This window comes from Grammomys surdaster, unplaced genomic scaffold, assembly GCF_004785775.1.
Source record: "Grammomys surdaster isolate TR1022 unplaced genomic scaffold, NIH_TR_1.0 222, whole genome shotgun sequence".
NCBI classification, from domain to species: domain Eukaryota; kingdom Metazoa; phylum Chordata; class Mammalia; order Rodentia; family Muridae; genus Grammomys; species Grammomys surdaster.
This window is the reverse complement of record NW_021604667.1, coordinates 1,831,962-1,855,232: the sequence shown is the minus strand read 5'-3', so window position 1 is coordinate 1,855,232 and position 23,271 is coordinate 1,831,962. Positions and strand designations below refer to the sequence as shown.

The 23,271-nt window shown below is 38.6% G+C and overlaps 1 protein-coding gene across 1 annotated transcript in view; it reads right to left on the bottom strand.

The window, feature by feature from the left end:
* Dock11 (dedicator of cytokinesis 11) overlaps positions 1-23,271 on the bottom strand; it is a 177,430-nt gene that overhangs the window by 11,793 nt on the left and 142,366 nt on the right. Inside the window, exons 41-48 of the mRNA XM_028773169.1 lie at positions 21,569-21,751; positions 19,052-19,165; positions 16,631-16,846; positions 16,485-16,542; positions 10,943-11,049; positions 4,220-4,342; positions 2,566-2,679; positions 1,432-1,578 (exon numbers count right to left, since the gene is read on the bottom strand). Of these exons, the coding sequence (XP_028629002.1) occupies positions 1,432-1,578; positions 2,566-2,679; positions 4,220-4,342; positions 10,943-11,049; positions 16,485-16,542; positions 16,631-16,846; positions 19,052-19,165; positions 21,569-21,751 (1,062 nt within the window). The remainder of the gene's footprint in view (positions 1-1,431; positions 1,579-2,565; positions 2,680-4,219; positions 4,343-10,942; positions 11,050-16,484; positions 16,543-16,630; positions 16,847-19,051; positions 19,166-21,568; positions 21,752-23,271) is intronic.

The window sequence follows — 23,271 nt, the reverse complement described above, 5'->3', positions numbered from 1 at the left end:
TTCCTTCCTTCCTTCCTTCCTTCCTTCCTTCCTTCCTTCCTTCCTTCTTTCTTTTTTTGGTTTTTCGAGACAGGGTTTCTCTGTGTTGCCCTGGCTCTCCTGGAAGTCACTCTGTAGACCAGTCTGGCCTACGAACTCTGAAATCCACCTGCCTCTGCCTCCCAAGTGCTGGGATTAAAGGCGTGTGCCACCACTGCCCGGCCACAAGAAAAACATCTTGCAGGTATGGTGATGTATGCCTACAATTTCAGCACTTTGAAGCTGGAGGCAGGTCCTGCATTTTGGGCCTGCCTAGGTCTGATCCTGTTAAAAAATGTTTAGCCAAAAAGAAAAAAATATTTGGCTAGGGTGAGTGTAAACAAAGCCCTCAATCTTGGTCCCTAAGATACAGGATATTCTAAAGGGAGGTGAAATGCGTCAAGAGTCACAATGTTCTTGGACATAAAATATTCCATCTTGTAGGGAAGCTCAGTTAAGGAAGTAAACTACTCAGTAGCCTCATAGGGTCCCTAAAACTGACCATATTCACTAGATCTCTCCTTTTCTAAGCATATATAAGGACTGCTGAGATAAGTTCACAGATAAGTGAGCTGTCTGGAAGAGGCTCAGCCCATATTAGTCGCCTGAAAAAGATACTTTCTAATCTGTGGAAGCTGCCTGCTTTTGTGAGCTGCTGTTTATTCTAGGTTGGGCTTTTCGCTGATACAGCCATCTTTGAGTCATTTCTAGTCTAGTAAGTAGCTTCTTACCTATGTAATACAGCTCACAAGAGATGCAAGTATTTCTAGGAAATTAAGAGGTGAGATTTTTCTCGTCACTGTTGTCAAGTTGACTTTAGGTGCTTTGCTTAAAGTTATTGAATAAATGTAGGCACAAAGTCTGAACTGTGGAACTCCTTTCTACCTAGGTAATGAGCTTTCATTCTGTGAACTGTTAGGACTCAAGCATCCTGACTGTTATTTCCAAAGTCTGTCTAGAAGGATTAGTGCATCTCCTGAAAACTCTCTTGTTAGACCTTTCACACCTTGTTATGATAGGGCCTAACAGGATAGATAATATTTAGGGAGAGACCAAAACTATCTCTCTGCAAACTGACTTCATTAGAAATGCAGATACAGCCCATACATGTAATCACAACACTAGGGAAACTGAAGGGGGACTGCTGTGAGTTTGAGACCAGCTAAAGAAAACAAAACAAAAACAAAAAACTAAACAAAACAAACAAACAAACAAACAAACAAAAACCAAAAGAAAACATTGGGGGATCAGGAGCTGCAGTAACAGCCTTGCCAATGCAGGCCAAAGGGCCTTGAACATAACAAAGCGGGCAGCCTCAGGGAGTTAGAGACAGCTTCCCTCCAACAAATCAGGAGCAATGTACTAGGCCTGTAAGAAATGAACAATGCTTTCCAAATGCATGGCACAAGTTACCTTATCGGAATCCTGAATTATTTTGACATTTTCAGTACCAAATTTGTCACCATAAAGTTTCACAAGTCTCAGGGAAATCTCTGAAAGGCCGGTGAGCTTGGGTTCTTTATAGATGTACTCTTTTCCATCTTCTTCTTCAAAAAAAGACTATTATAAAGGTAAACAAATAATAGTTTACAAATAGTATGTGAACAAACATTCAAGGAACATTAGCACAATTAGTGACAACATATTTGAATACACTTAAAATAATACTTATTAATATTAGTTTTAATATATTTATGCCTCCTAGTTTTATGACATCTTGATATAACCTAGAGTAATTTTGGAAGTTGGAATCTCAACTGAGAAAATGTCTTATCAGATAAAGCTGAAGGGCATTTTCTGATAGATGATTGATGTAGAAGGACCCATTCCATTGTGGGTGGGACCACCCCTTGGGCAGGTGGCCCTGGGTTCTACAGGAAAGCAGCACCCCTTTGTAGCTTCTGCACCAGCTCCTGCCTCTAGGTTCCTGCCCTGCTTGAGTTCCTGCTCTGATTTCCTTCAGTAATGGAGTGTGACCAGGGACTTGTAAGCTGAAATAGATCCTTCCTCCAAAAGTTACTTTTAATAATTGTGCTTTAACACAAAAATAGAAACTAAGACCATATTAATATTTTAATTTTAGTATATTGATATATTAAATGTCACATGCATATAGTCAACTTTCTAACTTTGAATAAGTTGAGAATTGTCAGAGGTACAAGCATACAAACATATTATTGTCTGGAAGGGGATGAAGAAATATCAAAATAGTTTTTTTTTTATTTATTGTATTAATTATTCCCATGCAATATTTTCCTATGTGTACTCAAATTCATAAGTATATAAACATATTTTTTGGTAGAAGGAGGAAACTAACGTATTTTTTACATGAATTTTATTAATACGAAGTCTATACCTTGCGTCTCTGACCTAAGTAGACAGGAGAACCAAAGTGAACTAGAACATTACAAAATGAGCCCCATGCTGTGTGAAAAGCAAGGAAGACTTCCAGAAGGAACAACTGCACAAAGGCCATCTAATATGTCAAAGGAAAACATTGTAAACGTCAAACAACTTGGTAAACAAACTTTGCTAAAGTACACTTACCTGGCCATAAAAGGCAACTCTAAAGAAAGTACCTAAAAGTCGTTTCTTGGTGTGCATAACCTCCAGAATTTTTGTGTAAGCGCCATGGAGAGTTCTATAGACTTGAGTCAGTTTCTGAAAAAAAAAATGAGAATAGAGAACTTTGTGATTTTGGCAGTCATTAACAAGTATCATCAAGATCAACATGCAAGAGTTAAAAAAAAAACTACTGATGTTTAAGTTTTCAATATTATTTTGTTGTTGTTCCTTATTTATTTTTGAGACAGGGTATTACTATACCCACTATAGTACCAGGCCATCCTGGGCTATTAGCAAGACTTAACCTCAAAAGTTGCAATAAAGTAGATAGGTTTGCAGCTGAGTGGTAGAAAACTTGCCTAGCCTGGGTTCAATGCCAAGATGTGCAAAATATTTTATATTATATGAACATTTGAATTTTACCTATTTATGTATAATTATTAAATTACATTTTTAAATTTAATTTTTATATGTATGATGTTTTGCTTGCACATATGCCTGTATACTACAGAGGTCAGAAGATGATATCAGATCCCCTGGAACTGGATTTACAGATGGTTTTCAGCCATCATGTGGGTGCTGGAAACTGAACCTAGGTCCTCGGCAAGAGCAATAGGTGTTCTTAACTGCTGAGCTATTTCTCCAGTTCAATTTGTTAATATTTTCAGACATTTTTTTTTCTGTTGAACCAATGAGCTTTATGAGGTTTGCTAATAGGGGTATGGGTGAGATAAGCCCTTTCATGAGCAAAAATGACTCAAAGACATCTGTATCTTCAAAAGTCTAACCTGGAGTGACTCATGCAAGTCCAGGAGAACTAAAACCCTGGAGCACACTTGCAGGTTAAAGAGTGTCTGTTTCAGAGATCTCAGTTGATCTGAGACTCTTCTGGGAAGCTCAGATGGTCTGAGATTGTCTTCTAGCAGTCCTTACCATTTATATTGGAGAGGGAGGAACTTAGCACCTCTGGTCAGCTTCAGGGACTTCCTGAAGCCTTTGAGTTTAAAACAGGTTCTCGTTTTTGTACGTCACCACATTCAGCTCATCCCACATCTACTCTCAAAATAGCTTGAATCCTAAAGCTATCCTCCTTACCCTTTTTTGTACAGTTGCAGTAGAAATTATGATATGGGCTCAAAGACTTGAACATTAAAAACTTTTGTCCTGTGCACATTGCAGCAGCTGTTTACTAGAGTTTATCAACATTTTCCCTGGCAGGGCACACTGATAGACAAATGCTCACAGGTGGCTTATTAGTAGCATTATACTATGTTTCTACATCATGGTCAGCCAGTACTTTTAGTCCTTGCACTCAAGTTCAAAGAAAAGAATCATGTTTTTAGGTCATTCTTGGTGATATGGAGGTTTGGTGGTTTTGACAGTCCAGGGAGGAAAGTTACAATCTGGACTGGGGGGAGCCTTGGAGACAGAGCATGTGTCTATCATGCTCAAGGCTCTAAGCACCCTGGGACAACAAACAAAAAGGACAAAATAAGAATACTTATTCTGTGATAAAATTCCAGTATTTTCTTTAGAAGACATCAGAGTAAAAGGATAGGAACAACATGATATTAGTGTTTTAACAAGACCAAAACAAAGTATGTAAGGCAATGATGATAATGTGTCCATCCCCTACCTCAAACTCACGGCGTTTCTCATAAATTGGAATAATCAACTTGGAAATCTCAGAAATTACTTCATACCGCTCTGCCTTCCACAGACCATCCACACACTGTTCTAGCAATTCCAGCAAAACTTCCTGCATTAAGAGAAATATTCAATGGGGTATCAAAAGTTGCTTTAGACAAATCAATTTCTAACATTTTAATTTATTAAAGAACAAACCAAATGGGCTAAGTTCAAGCAAATGCATAGAAGTATATTTGTATGACCACATCTTCCCCTGTCCACTTCTTTCTTCTCAATCAGGATCTATCTATGGAGCCCAGGATTCCTGTCCTCCAACTGGTGAGCTTCCTGCCTTAGCTTTGTGATTGCTGGGATTACAAGTATGTGCCAGCATATACTCTCACAACTGTATTTTCAAAATCAAATGTTACAAGTAGCAGGAAATTAGAAATGTTTCTAAAATGTGACATTAATGTCAACAGTACACTACATGTGTTCTGTTTAAGTGAAAATAGAGACTTTATTTGCAGATAATATCCTGTTGAATTGAACCTTTTGTTTGTTTCAAACTATGGGCTCAGTTGATCTGAAAGTTCAAGAGTGATTTACTACAGGAGGTAAGTCATGCCAGGGTGGGAAAGAGCACGTGGTAAGGGTAGAAGTATGGTTGGATATCATCAATAAATACTGTATGCATATATAGAAATATCAATAATGAATCACATACAGATAATGTTTTAATAAAAGTAAGTAACTAAATAGACAATGTAAAAATGCTTAACAAGGTAAATTCCACTAAGCTTGTACAACTCCATTGTTTTCTTTCATACTGAAACAATGCATAGAACATAAATCTAAAGAGAATGTGACAGCTTTTCAAACTATTGCATTAGTGATTCAGGTCTTCATTAAACTGATACAATCCAGAGAATGAACTCTTTCTTCAGGGGTAGGCTAATGTCCTATGATAGAGCTCTCTCGCTTCTGTGAATCATAACAGCTGCTTGCTACAGTTTTGGAAGTATCATCTGTGCTTCTGGCTGAGTTTTAATAACTTGCTTTCTATCAGATCTATGAAACTGATTGCCAAAATGACTCTTGTTTGTTTCTTAGATAAGTGAATTCATCCTGTAGACCTCATTTCTATGTAGTAGGTGGCAATATTCTATAAATTCTTAGCTGGAAAATGAGGTGCAGTTTTTACTTTATCCTGTAATGAATTGAATTGCCTTTCCCTAAATCAGTACTTCTCAACTTGTCAGTTGCTACCTCTTTGGGGGTGGTGGTGGATGAGCTTTCACAGGGGTTGCATATCAGATATTCATATTATAATTCATAACAGTAGCAAATTATAATTATTAATTAGAAACAAAATAATGTTATGGCTGGGAGTCACTACAATACGAGGAACTGTATTAGAGGGCTACAACATTGGGAAGGTTATGAACTACTGCTCTAAACTATAAGCTGAAGTTCTCATCCACCTTAGAATGTGACCTGATCCGGAAAATGGTGTTATAGATATAATTGATTAAGATGAATATACTATATAAATAAAATAATTAATAAAAAAGCTGAATGTCTTGATAAAGGGTGAACCCTCAAGCCAATGTGGCTGGCATCCTTGTATTCAGGAAAATAACATGTGACTACAGAGACAGAAACAGAATCCATGTAGCTGCAAGCCAAGGAATGCCAAGTATCAACAACTATCACTAGAAAGCAAGGATTCTGGGAAAGAAGATCCATGATGAAGCCTCATTCTCAGATTTCTGGACTCTGGAATGGTGAGGTAGTACATTTCTGTTGTTTGAAGCCACACACTTTGAAGAGTTTTGAATGTGGTAGCCTTAGTGTTCTGCTCTAAGTATTTGTTTCCCTCAGATTCACTTGCAAAAATTCTAACCCTGCTAACGGTTATTAGAAGGTGGGTTAGCCATGGCCTGAAGTTAGTATTTCTATTTTGGTCAAGCTTCAAGAATGGCATATATATAGCTTGATCATGCTAGCCCTTTTTGTCATGGGAATACCTTTATTACCCTCCATTGTGTTAAAACTTATCTTTTACAATATCAACATGTTGGCAGCCAAAGTACATGGCTTGAAACTGAAAATGGACCCCAAGACAAAGTTATTAAATTAATAGGCTGGCAAGCCAAGGACGGGTAAGATTCTGCACAGAGCCTTACCAACCTAAGACATAAGTGCAGTGCTTTTGATAATGCATATTCCACAATGGGTAAGGAAGGCATTCTTGTCAGAATGACCTAAGACAGACTTGGTCTTGTTTATGAAATAAAAAGTACTAACCCTAGAAAAGATAGCTATAGATCATGTAGACAGGTAGCCCTGGTGGGAAAGTACCACCCTAGATAAGAATAAATAATCATAGATCTTATGGATGGGTAGCCTTGGTGGGAAAGTACTAGCCTAGATCAGAAGAAATGAATAATAGATCTTATGGACAGGTACATAGTGACCTGTTCCTCCCTGCTTCTTCTGTGAACTCTTCACCCAGCCAATATCATTTTCTGGAGAACATCTGTACTCCCCTTGAGAACACCGGCGCTCCCCAGAAACAAAAAAGACCCTATGCCACCCCCCTCCCCATAGCCTGCTTCTATGTGTATATAACCCCTGTGTGGAAAAATTAAAATTTGACAGCTTGATCAGACTTCCAGACAGGCTGTTGTTCTTTGCGTGCCCTTGTCCCCCATTCTCTCTTTCAGGTGGTCCCCCAGTCCCAGTTCACTGCCCCACAGACTGGGGTGGTTTCTAGGGAGGGGAAATGGGCTGACATCTGAAATGTAAATAAATAAAATATCCAATTAAAAAAAGAAGAAGGTGGATTAGTTTTGGTTGTAATAAGGCAGAGCAACCCTGAATGAGATTTCAAAGACTCTTTGAAAAGAAATCCAGAGATGGAGCCCATCTCTTCTACCATCTTAAGTACACAGCAAGAAGGTGTCATCTATGCACTGAAAGTTTTGCCCTTCCTGGACACATTGCCACTTGTATTTTGAGTTTGGATTTCCTATCCTCTAAAACTCTCAGAAATTCATTTCTGCTTTTCATCAACTACCTAGTTTATTGTGCTATGGTATAGCACTGCAGACACAAGAAGATGCCTAGGAAATAAATACAAGTGCTTCTTTCACTCATCCTCTGAACTTATGACCAAGCTCTATCAATTTTACTTTCTAATTATTCCCCAAATATGACCCCTCTCCACTTCTACATTCATTGCTAGGGCTCAATACCTTGCTACTTTTTCGCTTAACTGATCTTCCTGACTCTAGCCTTGTCACTTCCCAATATATCCTCTATAGAGAGACCACAGGCTTCTGATGTCATTAAAAATTGGAAAACATCCCATCACTCACAAAACAAGGAACAAGCTCCTTCATGTGGACACAAAGCTTGGAATGAGATGGCTAAGATTTCTATAATCTCCTCATTCAACAAACCAAGTACTCTAAAACAGAGAGACACTACTAGCAATTCTCTTGAAATATTCTCTGCCCTTCAAGCTCCTTCTTAGAATAGTTTAGGTACTGCCCTCCTAGATGTTTTTCCTGGTCCAGATGAGGAAGACAAGTTACAAATACTTTGTTCTCCATTTTATTAATCATGGGGTAAATATTTATAGTTCTACAATATTTGCACATTGATTGAATAGCTGACATTCCAAATAAACCATGATTCTTTCAAGGTGGGAACAAGCTGATTTATCTAGACTGTTTTCTTCTGTAACTCATGTAGTCCTCTTATACAGCAGTTGCTCAATTGATGTGACTACTTGAAGAGTCAGCATCTTAACATTTAATAGCTATATTAAGAAGTTTACCAGGCACATGGTGGCACACACCTCCAAACTTAGCACTCAGCAGAGGCAGAGGCAGAGGCAGGGGCAGGGGCACGGCAGGAGCAGGGCAGGGGCAGGGGCAGAGACAGGGGCAGGGGCAGAGGCAGAGAGGTAGGGGAAGAGAAGCAGAGGCAGAGAGAGGCAGAACTCACAACAATCGTCTTTCTTCACATGTAGACTGCTGGAATAATAGATGATGTGTACTGCTGAATATGACTCATTTTAATATAACTTTTAAATCAATGTCACCTATTTCAGATGTGAGAGCATGAGGAGGAAATCCTTCTACATGAGCCCAGACAAACTGGTACTTGGTTGAACACTGTACTCTAATTTATAAAAAAATTAAATGTATGTATAGTTATCACTATAGAACAAAACCAATCCCAATAAATAAATACGTTTACAAGGCCATCTCTATGGATAACTTAAAGCTGCCATTTGGAAGATGAGGATAAGCTCAAGAATATATCTCCTGGGAGGTACTGTTTGTGACTGGGGCCACATAATAACAACAACAGAATTCTAAAGTATATCTAAGTCTCTGATTATGAAAAGTGAAATGATTTGTTTCCTCTTGTGTCCTTTCCCACTTTCCCACTTGAGACAGGTTCTTGTTCTGTAGCCAGACTGTTCAGGAACTAGGTACACTTGACAATTTTCATGGCAATATTCCTGCCTCAGTCTTCTGATAACTTGGGTTACATATCTGAGCCACCATGCCTGGCATGGTACATTCCTAGTACAATTTTTCTTTGGAGGTAGAATCTCCTTATGTGGCTCAGGTTGGTCTGGAACTTGAGATCCTTTCTGCTTCTGCCTTCCAAGATGGGGATTACAGGCATTTGCTGCAATGCCTGGGTGAGCGCAACTGTTATAAAAAGGAATTTTTGCCAGATAGTGGTGACACATGCCTTTAATCCAAGCATTCATGAGGCAGAAGCAGGCAGATTTCTGTGAGTTCAAGGCCAGCCTCTTCTAGAGAGCTAGTCCTAGGATAGCCAGGACTACACAGATAAACCCTGTCTCCAAAAAGCAAAACAAACAATAATAAATAATAAACAAACAAAAGCATATTTTAAAAATATAAAAATGTAATACACCACTTCAATCTCTGTGAATGTCACATTTGCCTTTTCATAAAACTAGAATTTATTTTAGAGGTAATATACTTCATTTTAGTAATTTTTATTAAAGTTTTTTCATTGTTTTCTATGAAGGCAACAGGTCTCTTTGTGACATCACATCACCATGCATCCCTATCGTGTACTCCCCTCTTATGCTCTATCTTGTAAAAAGAAATTTTTAGCCGGGCAGTGGTGGCGTACGCCTTTAATCCCAGCACTAGGGAGGCAGAGGCAGGCGGATTTCTGAGTTTGAGGCCAGCCTGGTCTACACAGTGAGTTCCAGGACAGGCAGGGCTATACAGAGAAACCCTGTCTCGAAAAACAAACAAAAAAAATTGATAGTTAAATTATATAGGTCTCTTAAAGATATTTGCTGGTATATGAATATAATAATCTTCATTCATTGAATTACTTTCTGAATGTTATCTTCCACTAAAATACTAAAATATTAAAATTAAATCTCTCTTTAAAAAAAAAACATTTAAGAAATTGCACTCATCACTCTCCCTGTAGATAGCAGCTATCATTTCTCCACAATTCCCAAACCTCTGCGAGATACCTACAGATTGTTCCCTCTCCTAAGCAGCAGTTCTTTCTTCATCCCTTCCTAATGGTATATCCTAGGTATTTTTGGTTTTGTTTTACTTTTTGAGGCAGGGTTTCATGTAGCTGAGGCTAGCCTCCTACTTTCTATGTACCAAAGGGAGGTCTGATCCTCCTGTCTCTACCTCCCAAGTACTGAAGTATATGCATGGATAAACTTAACCAGTTTATGTGTAGCTAGATATCAAACTCAGGAATTATGCATGCAAGTCAAGTTCTCTGCCAAGTGAGTTACATGCTTAATCTGGACCTTTTGCTGTTCTGGTTTATGACATAGTTGCCACATATCTGGACAATAAGACTGGCTTTCTCCCAGCCTCCGCCTCCAACTTCTATCTGGTCACTTGTAATCCACCTATCATATCACAACCATGCTAATCTCCTTACCCTATACTTTGCATATCACACATCTATATTATTTCAATGACTATCTCCAGAGCAGAACTTAGAGATCATAGTTCATCATTTTACAGCCCTTTTATCTCCAAGTCGATAGGCTTGATCCTATGTTAGTGCTTAACAGATCTTTACCGATGGACAAGAAAAGCAGGACACTTCCATTCACACTACTTTGCTACAAATACTGTGTCTATTTTAAGTAAAAGATAATTTTAACTCTAGCTTTTTTTGATTCCTTTTTCATATGCTAGATGGGATCTGGTCACAGAGATCATGGTATAAAGATGGTCAATATTGTAGGTTAAAAATAACTTTTATCCATTTTATTTATGAGTATTTTGCCTACATGTATGTATGTATACCACTTGAATGTACGGTGTCCATGAAGACCAGAAGAGGGAATCAGATCCTCTGAAACTGGAGTTAGAGGTGGTTATGAACCATCATGTGAGTGCTTGGAATCCAATCTGGGTCCTCAGAAAGAACAAATACTCTTAACTGCTAAGCCCTCTTTCTAGTCATCTAAATGTTGTATTTTAAAACAAGATAATGGGAAGAGTTACTGAGACAAGATTCTATCCTGCCAACAGAAATTCCTTTGCCTAGACAGTTTTATTACATAAAGCTTACCAACCCTTAGTCATTTTCAAATTTAAGCCAGATCTAGTAACTTAATAAAAATAAATTTTGAAATGGGAAATCTCTATAAATGATGATGCATGCCCTGGGATCTTACTTCACTGTAATGAACATCCATCATTCCAGCATCTTCTTTCATGGCTCCTTCTTCATCTATATTGGGAGTAATTTTCTTGAACGCTGAACACCCACTAGGGAATAATTCTGTGTGGAAAACCAGAAATGGAGTATATTTATTACAAAAAAGTTTTGTAAATAACAGACACCCTTAAAAGAATATGCTATTTTTAATAACAGAAGTGACTTTGGGTCAAAGTCATCAGTAAATGTTTCAGCTGTAAAAGTAATTTCATATAATACTCAGATCTATTATATTCTATGGTTCTTCCTCCTGCACAAAGAGAGCCCAAATTCATTATAATAACTAAGTTGTGGGTTTGGTGCACTATCTACAAGGGCTGGTGTAGATGATTTCTTCATATAAAAATTATATTAAAATGCTCATCTTTTCTACATTTGCTCTGTACATATCATCTAGACAAGAGGGTGGACAATTTCTGGGTACCCACTGAATGACTTTTGGTAATCATCTCTAGTGTTTAAATTTCACTGAGAGTTGGAAAGGGAAGTCAGTTATTGGAAGAGCCTAGCCTAGGATTTATATGACAGACAGGAAGTGAAACAGATGGCAGAGATAAAACACCCTCGGAGAAACTGAATGGGACATTAAAAAACAACAACAACAACAACAACATAGATTTGAAAGTTCGAAGAGCCTGAGTCTAGCACTGTGTCACTGTATGAACTTAGATGCTTGTCTCTCTAGTATTTCTAAAGTCTCTTCATCATCATTTCTACCATCACTACCATTATAACAAGAATAATAATAGAAGTTTGTGAGAATTACATGAACACATGTTTGGAATCATTCATGTGTGGAACACATGAATTATTATTGCTAAGTAAGCCTATCATTGTTATAAAGTAACTTTCTCAAGATAGAATAAAACAACTGCTACCAGCTGGAGCCCTGGGAAGTTGGGAGTAAACTGTAGCTGAAAAGAACTTTTATAACTGTGACCTAAATTCTTATTGTGGAGTGAGAATCTAGGTGGAGAAAGCCAAATGGTTTTCTTACAGTCTGTGTTTTCTAGGATCTTGTGATTTTAGAGGGGAACAAACAAGGCATACTTCAGATGTGGCTGGTATCAATCTTATAGCCATCCTCCTGTCTCTGCCTCCCAAGTGCTGAGAATGTGGGTGAGGTACACTCCACCTAGCTTTGACATGAGATCTTGATCATAATGCTTCATAGCTATTGCTTTTATTCCCACATGCCATTCTAGAGAAATACAAATGGAAGCAGTCCAGGAAGGTACAAATGCTTTGACTACAAGTGACCATGTGAAAGGGGGTGTAGGATTTTGGAGGATGGGATTGCAGTGCCAATACTTAATAAAAAATGACTAGCAGCCAGAAGAAGAGTTCTTGAGGGGTGATCATAAAGGGGGAAGCTGGAACTAGGAACAAACAAGGGAATGAAGTACTTTGTGAAATTCTAGCTATATGACACTGGGTACAAAGACATGGGAATGAACTCAGCATTACCCTATAAGGAATGAGAAAAAGAGATGCTATAGAGAAAGAAACCACATCTCTTGGGTTTATGGGAGAATCTGAAGGACCAAAGTTTTTCTGAACAAGGATGCTATGTGGTGGTACAAGCATGCAGAAAATTTGACTCTTATCTTCCCTGGGGAAAAGTGTTGTGCCCTCTCTCAGGAAAAGAGAGAAGAATGCCAAAGTCTAGGCTTTAGAGAGTGAGATCTAGAAATGGTGAGGCTCTCAGACAAAATGAAAAGAATTCTGACTTGTGTTGAATTTTTTTTTTTTTTTTTTTTTGGTTTTTCGAGACAGGGTTTCTCTGTATAGCCCGGGCTGTCCTGGAACTCACTCTGTAGACCAGGCTGGCCTCGAACTCAGATCCTCCTGTCTCTGCCTCCCAAGTGCTGGGACTAAAGGTGTGTTGGATCTTATATTTGAGGACAAGAAAGAGTAATACAGCAAACCCCCCACTATTACCGCTTCCGCTGGACTTGGGCAAAGGGAAGAGCCTGAGAATCTATCTATAAGGTATCTCTGGTACAAAGATCAAGGGCCTGTTGGAGGGTGGGGTGAGATCAGGGTCAACTGCAGACTTCCTTCCACTTTCATTTTATTTCTTCTTTTTTCTGTGGGGAGGGGCAGGAATGAGATGAGATATCACACCATAGCTGGGACTTACAATGTGGCCTGGGCTGGCCTTAAACTTCTAACCCTCCCACTCCTGAACACTGCAATTACAGGCATGAGCCACCATTCCTGGCTTCCTCCTTTCCCTTTTTGAAAAAAATGCAAGATTCCAGCAGTGGTCCTTCACTTAAGCTGACACCCCTGGGGGCCAGGAAACTACTGGGCAGAACAAACTTAATTTTATTAAAAGAAAGTCTAAATGATAGAACATTTGGTTCTAATATATCAGGTAATTAGCATCCTATTCCATCATGATTAAGAATATTTTTACAGTGCACTTCAAGAGAAATGGCTGTGGGGCCAGCTGAGGGTATAACTCAAAACAATGGAGGACTTGTACGCTATGTACACTACCCTGAGTTCCATCCCAGAAGAGGGAGAGAAGGGCTGGGTGAGATGAGCTGCAAGTACAGTTATTTGAAATGACAGAAAACAAAACTTTGGTGCTGCATACCTGTCAGAGATTTTCAATGTAAACATTATTTTCCCTCCCCTGCTTCAGTATCAATGGACAATTAATTGAAAACAATAAGTTCTAGTGTGTCTTCATGATCATCACTAAACGTTATTTAAAACATATTTTGCTTAAAGATTCAAGTCTTTCTTAGGCTTTTAAAATATTGCTGTGTTGCAAAGTTCTCACACTAGATAGTGGTTATCCCCAGGAGCCAGGAAACCACCAGATAGAAGAAACTTTGTTTTTATTTTAAAAAGTCTACATGACACAACATTTGCTTACAATGTGTCAGCTAGGCAGCATTTTCTTTAATTTTCCTGAAGAATATTTTTATAGTACACTTAATTGGTTTAGATTAGCTAAGTATCTTGATACCATTCCTGTAGTTTAAGCAGCTAATTTTAAAAAAGCTGTATTACATTCCTGTTTTATCTTTGAATAATTAAACCTACGGTGGAAAAAAACCCTAAGGATTTTTACTACTGTTGCCCTTTTAGAATAAGGTTTTATAGTTTAAGATAGTTGAATTCTAAAAGTTCAAAAATAGACAGCACCCATAAGTACAAATATAAACAGCACTCAAATTTAACATTTTTTGTTTAAAATGCAAAACATCATGTTTTCCCCTCTTTAGCTCTTTGAGGTTAATGAGAGTTAAATTTGAAAGAACCTCAGGAATATTATGAATTACTTCAATGACAAGTTTGGGCTACATCCACTTGTTAAGACAGGTCAGATTGCTAATTAAGGTAGCTGCCCAATGCTGAAATAACTAGAGCAAGCAATAGTCTTTCTAAAGTTAAGGACTGGCTAGAGGAGATAAATCATTTTTTGGTCTGAAGGTCTTTATACCTGTGAATAAAACAAGATTCTTGGGAAGAACGTCTAATAAAATTACCTATTTTCAAAATCGAAGGGGTTTATTCTTTTTTTTTTTTTTTTTTTTTCAAGACAGGGTTTCCCTGTGTAGCCTTGGCTGTCCTGGAACTCACTCTGTAGACCAGGCTGGACTCGAACTCAGAAATCCACCTGCCTCTGCCTCCCAAGTGCTGGGATTGAAGGCGTGCACCACCACCGCCTGGCTGAAAGGATTTATTCTTAATGGGCCTGGAACTCATGTTTCAGGTGCTCACTAATTAGAAAGCTTGGGTAACAGGAAGCCAGTTTCTCTGGAAAGCATTTAAAACCATAGAATGCTGTTTCAGAAGCTCATTTTGCTAATGGATATGGAATTGCAGGTGTGCAACTTTGATTTTTATTTTTAGGGCAACTTTACAAAAACATCAGTGTTCTAATTTAAGAAGATGAAATGGGTCTTATTTTGATTAATTCTTTCTCCATTAGAACTACTTGTAGGGACTGCCTGTATAGCTTGGTCCTAAAGCATTATGCATATCATGCCTGTAGCCATTTTATCAATCCCCAGAACCGCCTCCCCTCCCGGTCCCAGGAGAAAATGAAAACAATATATGGACTGAAATAAGAAAAGAATATAATAATTTTTTGATTTGCTTCCTTGCGATAAATCATTCTTAATTTTTGTTTAATATAAAGTCTTTGTCCTTGTGAGTAAAATAAGATTCTCAGGAAGAATCTCTAATATAATTATGTATTTTCAAAATCTAGAGAGTTAATTCTTAATAATTCTTAATGAGTCTGGGACTCTACTTCTGATTCATACTTTGTAGTCCACCCTGACTTGGAATTCACCATGTAGCACAGGCTGTCTTGAATTTGCGGCAGTCTTTCTGCATTAGTCTTGATGTGTTGGAATTACAGACTCCACAACCACTAGCTGAGTGGAACATTTTGTAAACTTGATTATTCAGAAGCATTTCAGTGAAATTTAAAATACAAGTACAATGCTGAAAGTGTGGCTCAGGTATGCTTCCTTGCTTAGCATTCACAAAGTTCTGGGCTTGATCTCCAACACTGCATGAACTGAGCATTGTGGTGCGTGCCTGTAGTCCCAGGAGGTAGAGGCTGGAAGAGCAGAAGTTCAAAGTCACCCTTGGCTACATAGCAAGTCTGAGGTTTGCTTGGACTATATGAAATCTTACTCCTCCTCCCAAACTTAAATGACATAAATGCATAGTTTAATCATTATAGTTATATTTGGGAAGAATCTCCACAATGGCCATTATCTTACAAATGAAATGAAAAACACAGAAATTCCAGAGATAAAACCAAAACTTAGCAAAAATGTGCCCGAATAGCCAAAGCCCACATAATATGACTCCTTTAAGTTGCTTTCATTTTGCCCTCATTGTGATAGATAGCAGATGTCTTGATTGCAATCGCCACTGCCAATTAACTTTTAAACCTTACTCAATTGTTTTGCTATTTGAATAGTTATAAAATTCAGCAATATTATTTGGGTCGGAGAAGCTTTCAGCCTGATCCCTGAATTATGAATTTAAATTAGGAATGCAGAACTGTTGATGTCCTTCGAGGGCCTGATTCCCTTTAACTCTCAGGTGTCACTACATAAAAATAGCTCTAGATACCTAGTCCATGGACAGTTGTTGGTGAAGTTAAGGATGAGGAGGGGAAAGAAGCAATCTGTCTGTATTATGCTGAGTTTCTCTTGAGCCCTAAGAAGAACTGAATTTGTGGCAGTTATCCAGGAAGATAGTCTTGGGAAATAAACAATGGGCATCAAGCCCAGCCGTGTACTATTTAACTTATTCTTGTAACCTCCCACAGAAGCCAAAGCCAAAATGAGCAATCCAGTCCTCTTTTATAACAACGTCTATTTAGCACTGAATGATGCTGAAGGTAAACATATTTTTAAGAGCTCAATTCTATCCCATTCACAACTGCACACTGCAAAGATAAAGATTATTTTGCCAGCTGAGAGTCCTCCCATCTCAGAACAGAAAGGTCTTACTCTTTCGGTGAAGAAATTCTGCAACTAGAGCCGCTACATGGACATAGCACATTGCAGCCTAGAAGTGGATGACAAAGAAAGAAGTGTCAGAATATGTTCAAAGGAGTTTGAGGAGTCCTAGTGGGAGCAAAATTTTAAGTAGTCACCTCAGAAAAATCTCCATTTTTTACATGAATTTTGGCCATGCTGTCAAGCCAAGTTTTCCTCAGCTCTGGTGTGCTGGCATATGATTTAGCTAAGCTATACTGCAGATCAATTAGCATTTCAGGGTCTTTCTCATGCTCCTTCATTTGGGCAGTGGCCATAAGAACGGTGCGGATCCTCTTGGTCAAATCTTTGACTTCTGTGGGAAAAGCAGTTGCCTAATTTCAAAACAAAAGAAAACAAAAATCCACATAATTTAACATTATTATCAATAGGATCGAAATATGAGCATCAAAATCTGGGGACTATAATACGGTTTCTATTCCTTGTTAACAGTTGGTAGTACTATATTCCATATGGCAAATCAAAAGGTTTTTTGTTTGTTTGTATGTTTTGGTTTTTTTTTAAAGGTTTTTTCCAGACAGGGTTTCTCTGTGTAGCCCTGGCTGTCCTGGAACTCATTCTGTAGACCAGGCTGGCCTCGAACTCAGAAATCCGCCTGCCTCTGCCTCCCAAGTGCTGGAATTAAAGGCACCCACCATCACTGCCTGGCCAAAAGGGTTTTTAATTATTTATTTTTTTTAAATTATGTAACTAGGCAGAGTTTAAAGGCTATACTCAAAGCTCATAAAAACATGATCTTTGGAGTCAGACTATCTGGCTTTCATTGTGAATTCTACAACTACATGTTTGGTTTACTTGTAACCATAACTGAAAGTTATAGACAGCACTGGATAAGATCTGGGTGCTTTATATGTTTTAATTAAGTAGCCTTCTCATGCATTTCCACCAATGGGAAAACTGAGGCCCAGAGCAGTTGAGACGCTCAGCCAATATCTCTTGGTTGGCAAGTCATGGAGACTGGACCTTTATCGGGGTAATCTGGCTCCAGAGCTAGTGCTCTACAAGCAACCCATAGTGAGGATCATGCCTATCTTGCCCACTCACTATATTACACACCTCAGTGAAAATCCTGCTGCCAACTTTACATTTCCACAAATGAGAGGTTGTGAGTCACATCATACTGCAGAGAGGTTAAAAAGAGCATTACCCTCTCAAAGTGTTTCTGACCCCAAGATGGCGATGGGGCAAGGACACGGTTAGGGAACTTGATATGAATATAGTATCCTGTTTTGCCTTTTTGTCTGATTTAAACATAATTATTAGTTGCATCTAACCCCTCTGTGTTCATTAACAGAAACTACTTCCTGAGGGAAAGGCTTATCTTATTGTAACAGGGTTACAGGTGACTTTAACAGATAAAACTCATTGACAAATAGGAAGGCAAAGGGGCTCTTCTTGAGGAGAGCTAACATCATCCCTATTCACGTGAAAAACATCATGCTAATCTACCTGTATAATATGGCATTGAGCATGGTAACAACTAGAAACACATTTTTGGAGCATGAGTAAAATAGCTGAAATAGTACACGTTGCTTCTGTGCTCCTGGGATTAGCTGAACTGTATACTGATCCCCTGGGAAACCCACAGAGCTGCTTGAAAGCAAACTTTCCCAGCCTGTGAGCAGCTGGCACTACTCAGTGTTTTGCTCCCTGTAAGCAGCACTCCTATGGGAATGGTCTTTTGGTACATAGATTCTACACGCCCCCAACATCAAGCATGTTGCAACTGTAAGCTTTAGATTTTTTAAGAAAGATTTCATGCACTATTGCCAAATAGACTAGAATATGACCTTTCCTGAGAATGGGGACAATTTATCCCCCCTGGGAGGATCTCAGGACCTGTTTTCCAGGCAACACAGTAGTAGGAGATGCATTTTTAAAATAATGCCCTAGTTTTTAAGCATGTAGGGCTCAGAATCCTAGGTTTGATTCTAATGGACTGGTGCTGAAGACTGACAGCTTTGGACTGTTACAGCAAGCAAGTTGGTTAGCATAACTTTTGGAAGTTACAAAACCGACAAATCATGAAACCTTTCTGTTCTATTTCTTATCTGTTGGCAATGGATCTGTCAGCCATCCTAATAAGTGAGATTTTTCTCAAATTTCCATCTCAGTTTTTAATTAGCCAGTATTATAAATGGTAAAAATTGTTAAGAAAGAAAAATAAATATTTATTTTCTGGGAAAGTTTAGAAATCTAGCAGAGAAAACAACACAGATTTTTATTACTAACAGACACACATTTTTTTTTTTAAAAAAAATGTATTTAGTTACTGCTGGATATAATTGCTAGAGATCCAGTACCAAGGAAAAGCCATTAACTCTTAAAGTCACATTCTATACATTCCATACTGACAGTCACTGAGAATTCCACCTCAGCTTAAGGCTATAAACTCCCTCTTTTAGTAAAAGTGGTTTTGATTCGTTGTTTTGGTGTTGGGGATCAAACCCAGGGCACTGTTCATGTTGAGCGCCACTGACTCACAATCCCAGCCAAAGTGGTTTGAGTTTATTCCATACCTTCATAGGTCTGTCGCTATTTGCAAAGTTATTGATAATAAATAAAGACTCCTGAAATCTCGATCCTCCACTCAGTGCTACGTCGGCTATCAGTTGACTCACAGCGATGATTATCTGTGGGAAGAACTAAGGGTTACTTTTTTCAAATGGCTTTAAAAAAATATCCTGCTTTGGGAGGTGGGGAAGGGTATACTGTGCCCAGGCTAACATTTAACTTGCTTCTGTCTTCCTGCTTCAGTATTTTCAATAGTTTGGACTGTAGGCTAATGGCTGTTACCTTATCAATAACTCTTTCCCTAGTATAGAGCTCTAATGGGACAGACCAAGGCAGTGAACTAGATACTAGATACTGCCTATATCACATGGTAGACTACTGCGCCAAGAAGTCTCAACTGTGTTTAGATTCTGAGTTGTTTCATCAATTAATCACAATGATATGAAGATGGAGAATAATAATTTTCACCCAGTACGTTCTCTGTGCTGGAATGGTGTCAGCTGCTATATGCTTTTCATTTTCACCCTCATACTAATAACCATGCAAGATGGCAAATACTTGCCCTCATTTTACAGATGAGCAAACTGGTTCAGCCAGATTAAGTAACTTGCCTAGGGTCACACAGCACATATATAGTTGATCTATGAGTCCAGCACAATTCTGTAATTTCCACAAAATCGTGAGATTAGTTCTATTGTTTGTTTGTTTTGAGACAGAGTCTTGCTATGTTATCCAGACTGATCCTGAACTTGTGGGCTCAAGTGATCCTCTTGCCATGGCATCTCAAGTATAGGAGAGCATATAGGTGCAGGCTAGCACTCCTAGGCCAATTCTTTTTAATTTTTGGTTTTTTGAGACAGGTTCTTCTTGTCCTGTAGATCAGGCTGGCTCAAACGTGTAATCTTTTTACCGTAATCTTCCACATGTTTGGATTTTAGGCATGTGCCATCATGCTTGGCAATCTTTCATTATGAAATAAAAGTTTTGCTGATGCATGCAAAACAACCTGTATCACCTGCCATTTATTGTCTAACAATCTTGTTATTTAATTATCTTACTTAAGTCTCACAAAAATTCTGAAGTAGAGTTTCTCCTATTTTATATTTGTAGAAGCTGAGGCTAAGGAAGTCATCTGCTCCATGTCAGACTGTCATGGAATCTGAACTAGAGCACACATTCTTAAGACTTACACTCTAGAGTAGCCTTGTCCAAGAGAAAGAGAATGTGAGTCACATATATAAGTAGCTATAATGAAAAAAGAGATGGAAGTGAAACTTACTTTATTTTTCATATTTACTTTGTGTGCATGTGTGTGTACCTGCGCGCGCACGTGCACGTGCACACACTCTTGCTATATGTGCATGTGAATTTCAGAGGCCAACTCTCAGTAATTTGGTTGTTGCTGCTCAAATTCAGGCTGTCAGGCTTGGCAGCAACCACTTTTACCCACTGAGTCATCTTAGTGAAAAATTTATTTTGATATATTTTAATTACTCCCCAAACTTGACAAATTATTTCAATAGATAAGTAATATAAGACAACTTAGATGCTCTATTTTTTAATGTACTTAGTCTTTATACTTTTGACACATCTCAGTTTGGACCAGTCCCATTTCAAGTGGCAGATAGCCACATGGTCTGATCTATAGCACAGAAGGAAAATCCAGATACTGATGTCTTTTGTAGTGCTGAGAATAGAACCCAGAACCTTGTGCATGCTAGGCAAGCATTCTACCACTGAGTTGTAACCTCAGGCCTATTTTCACTTTTTGTTTTGAGATAGTGTCTCTCAAGTTGCCCTGGCTGGCACTGACCTCACTCTATAGACAAAGTAAGACTTGAAGATGATATCCTCTTACCTTAGCTTTCAAATTGGCTATAAATGTTGCTCTTTGTGGGGAGCAGAGTGAGAGGTGGGTGCACACACACATTTGCAGGTGCACATGTATGCCTGTGTGTGGAAGTTAGCCATCTTAATTTGGAAGATGCTATCTTAATTTGGGGGTGGGGGCAAGATCTCTCACTGGCTTAGAACTTGCCAAATAAGGTTAGGCTCGCTGGCCAGTGAGCCCCAGGTTGGTCTGTCCCCATTCCCCCAGTTCTGGGGTTACAAGTGCATACCACCACACCTGGCTTTAAAACAAAAATGATTTATCTCTATGTACACAGTTGTTTCACCTGCATCTATGTCTATGCCCCTGTGCATCATGTACATACCTGGTACCCAAGGAGGCCAAAATAGGACATCAGATCCACTGGGTTGGAGTTACAAGTGGTGGTGAGCCACCATGTAGGTGGTGTCAATCAAACCTAGGTCCTCTGGAAGAACAGCCAGTGCTCATAACCACTGAACCATCCCTCTAGCCCCATACACAGCTTTTTGGATTGAATTCAGGCACTCATGCTTGCAGAACGTGCACTTTACCAACCGAGCTAGCTATCCTTCTAGGTATAGATGTGGATTTTGATGGAGGCCAGTGACTGAAGAGAAAACAATGAAGAAGAGATTTGATTGGTACTCACCTGCAAGTGTGTCCTCAGAAAGGTTTTCCTCTTGGTATACTCAAAGTTGTTTCTCATCAAAAGATACAAAAGTGCAGATGCCTCATTCCTGGTTGAGCTAATCTTTGAGGTACAGCACTTTAAAACCTCATAGCAAAACGCAGCACACATGTTTACTCTTCCTTTGAAAAAGGCTGAGGGAAACTAAACATGAAAAATAGAAATGAATATCTGAAAATCGAATAAAATCGATCAAATAATCACATGCTGACTGTAGCCTCACCTAAAACTATGCTCAGAGCTCTAGAGGATAATGAATCAATATGAGGTCAGAGCTCTTTTCTCAAGATAGTCTGAACTTGTTACCATAGAGACAAGCATATGTCAATGATAGAACAAGTCAGGTAAGTATAGAGAGTACTGCAATAATGTGGAGGTACTTGGCATAAATGCTGTCAATCTGAGATAGTCCGTAACATAATAGGAACAGATTTGATGACACACTGAATAAATGAATGACTGAAATGATCAATGATGGCTTCTGTTTTAACAATTCACCCGCTGAGAGAATCAGTAGTAGTGAACTTGATCCTTTTTTATTAAACAAAATGGAGTCTATGTGAAGTGTTCATTATATACCTGTCCATTTTCTACACCACCAAGACTATCAGTTAAGACATATTTTGTCATAGAGAAAAAGAGTGCTCAAGTGGTCACTGAATTTTCAAAAACAACCAAGTGGCCGGGTGCTTTGAGAATATATTTAGCCTGCTGCGTTGTGGAAGATAAATTACATATCTAGTGTGGATTTATTAGAGTCTCCTATTCTTGAAAGGCAAGACAAGCAAGCTGCTTCTGAGTGCACAATCGCCATTTTTTAAAAAAATGATTTCTAAAGCTTGAGCGTCAGCTACTCAAAATGACTTCTTGGAAACCTTGAATTTTAAGTCACATTTCAGGAATGTATCTATCTATCTGCATTGTTTTACCTTTGTAGCAGGTGCAGTGATGGGCAAGCAACAGGTGTGCAACAAATGTTTTCTAATTGGCAAATTGGGAAATCTCATTAAGTTTCACAGGATTAGATCGACTCTTGCTGGACAAGATACTCTAATATAAAAACATATAAGGACAGGCATAGCTATGTGCAGTTAATCCTTACAGTAAGTCTTCTTACATTACTTGAGACATGAACAATGGCCAAAGTCATGAGCAACTTGCTCAGTGCCAGTCTTAATGTGTCCCTTTCATCTCACTTGATACTCCACCAAGATACCCATATACTGTTCCCCTTGGACTTTTGAGACACTGTCTATTTTTGTCTTTTTTTTTTTGCTACCTCTGTCACTGTTTCCTCTTGTCTCCTTTACAGTTTTCTCTTTCAACCCTTTCTGTGTTATCTTCTCGAATGTTCCAATCCTGATCTTTGTTTTCCCTCTAAATCCTTCCCAGGGGTAAGTTCAGTCACTTTGGTGAGTCCCAGTATCCCTTTGATGCTGATGTTTTATTGGTGAGCTGATGATAAAGCCCAAAAATTCTTGTTAACATGTATTCTATCTCCATATCCATACACCAGTGCCTTTTCCCAGGCCCTCATCTATTTTTTCCATGTTTTATTTACATCATTTTTACTATGTTTTGTACTACTTACAATCTAATCTTTTTTTGCCTTTCCTTTCCTTTCCTTTCCTTTCCCCTCCCCTCCCCTCCCCTCCCCTCCCCTC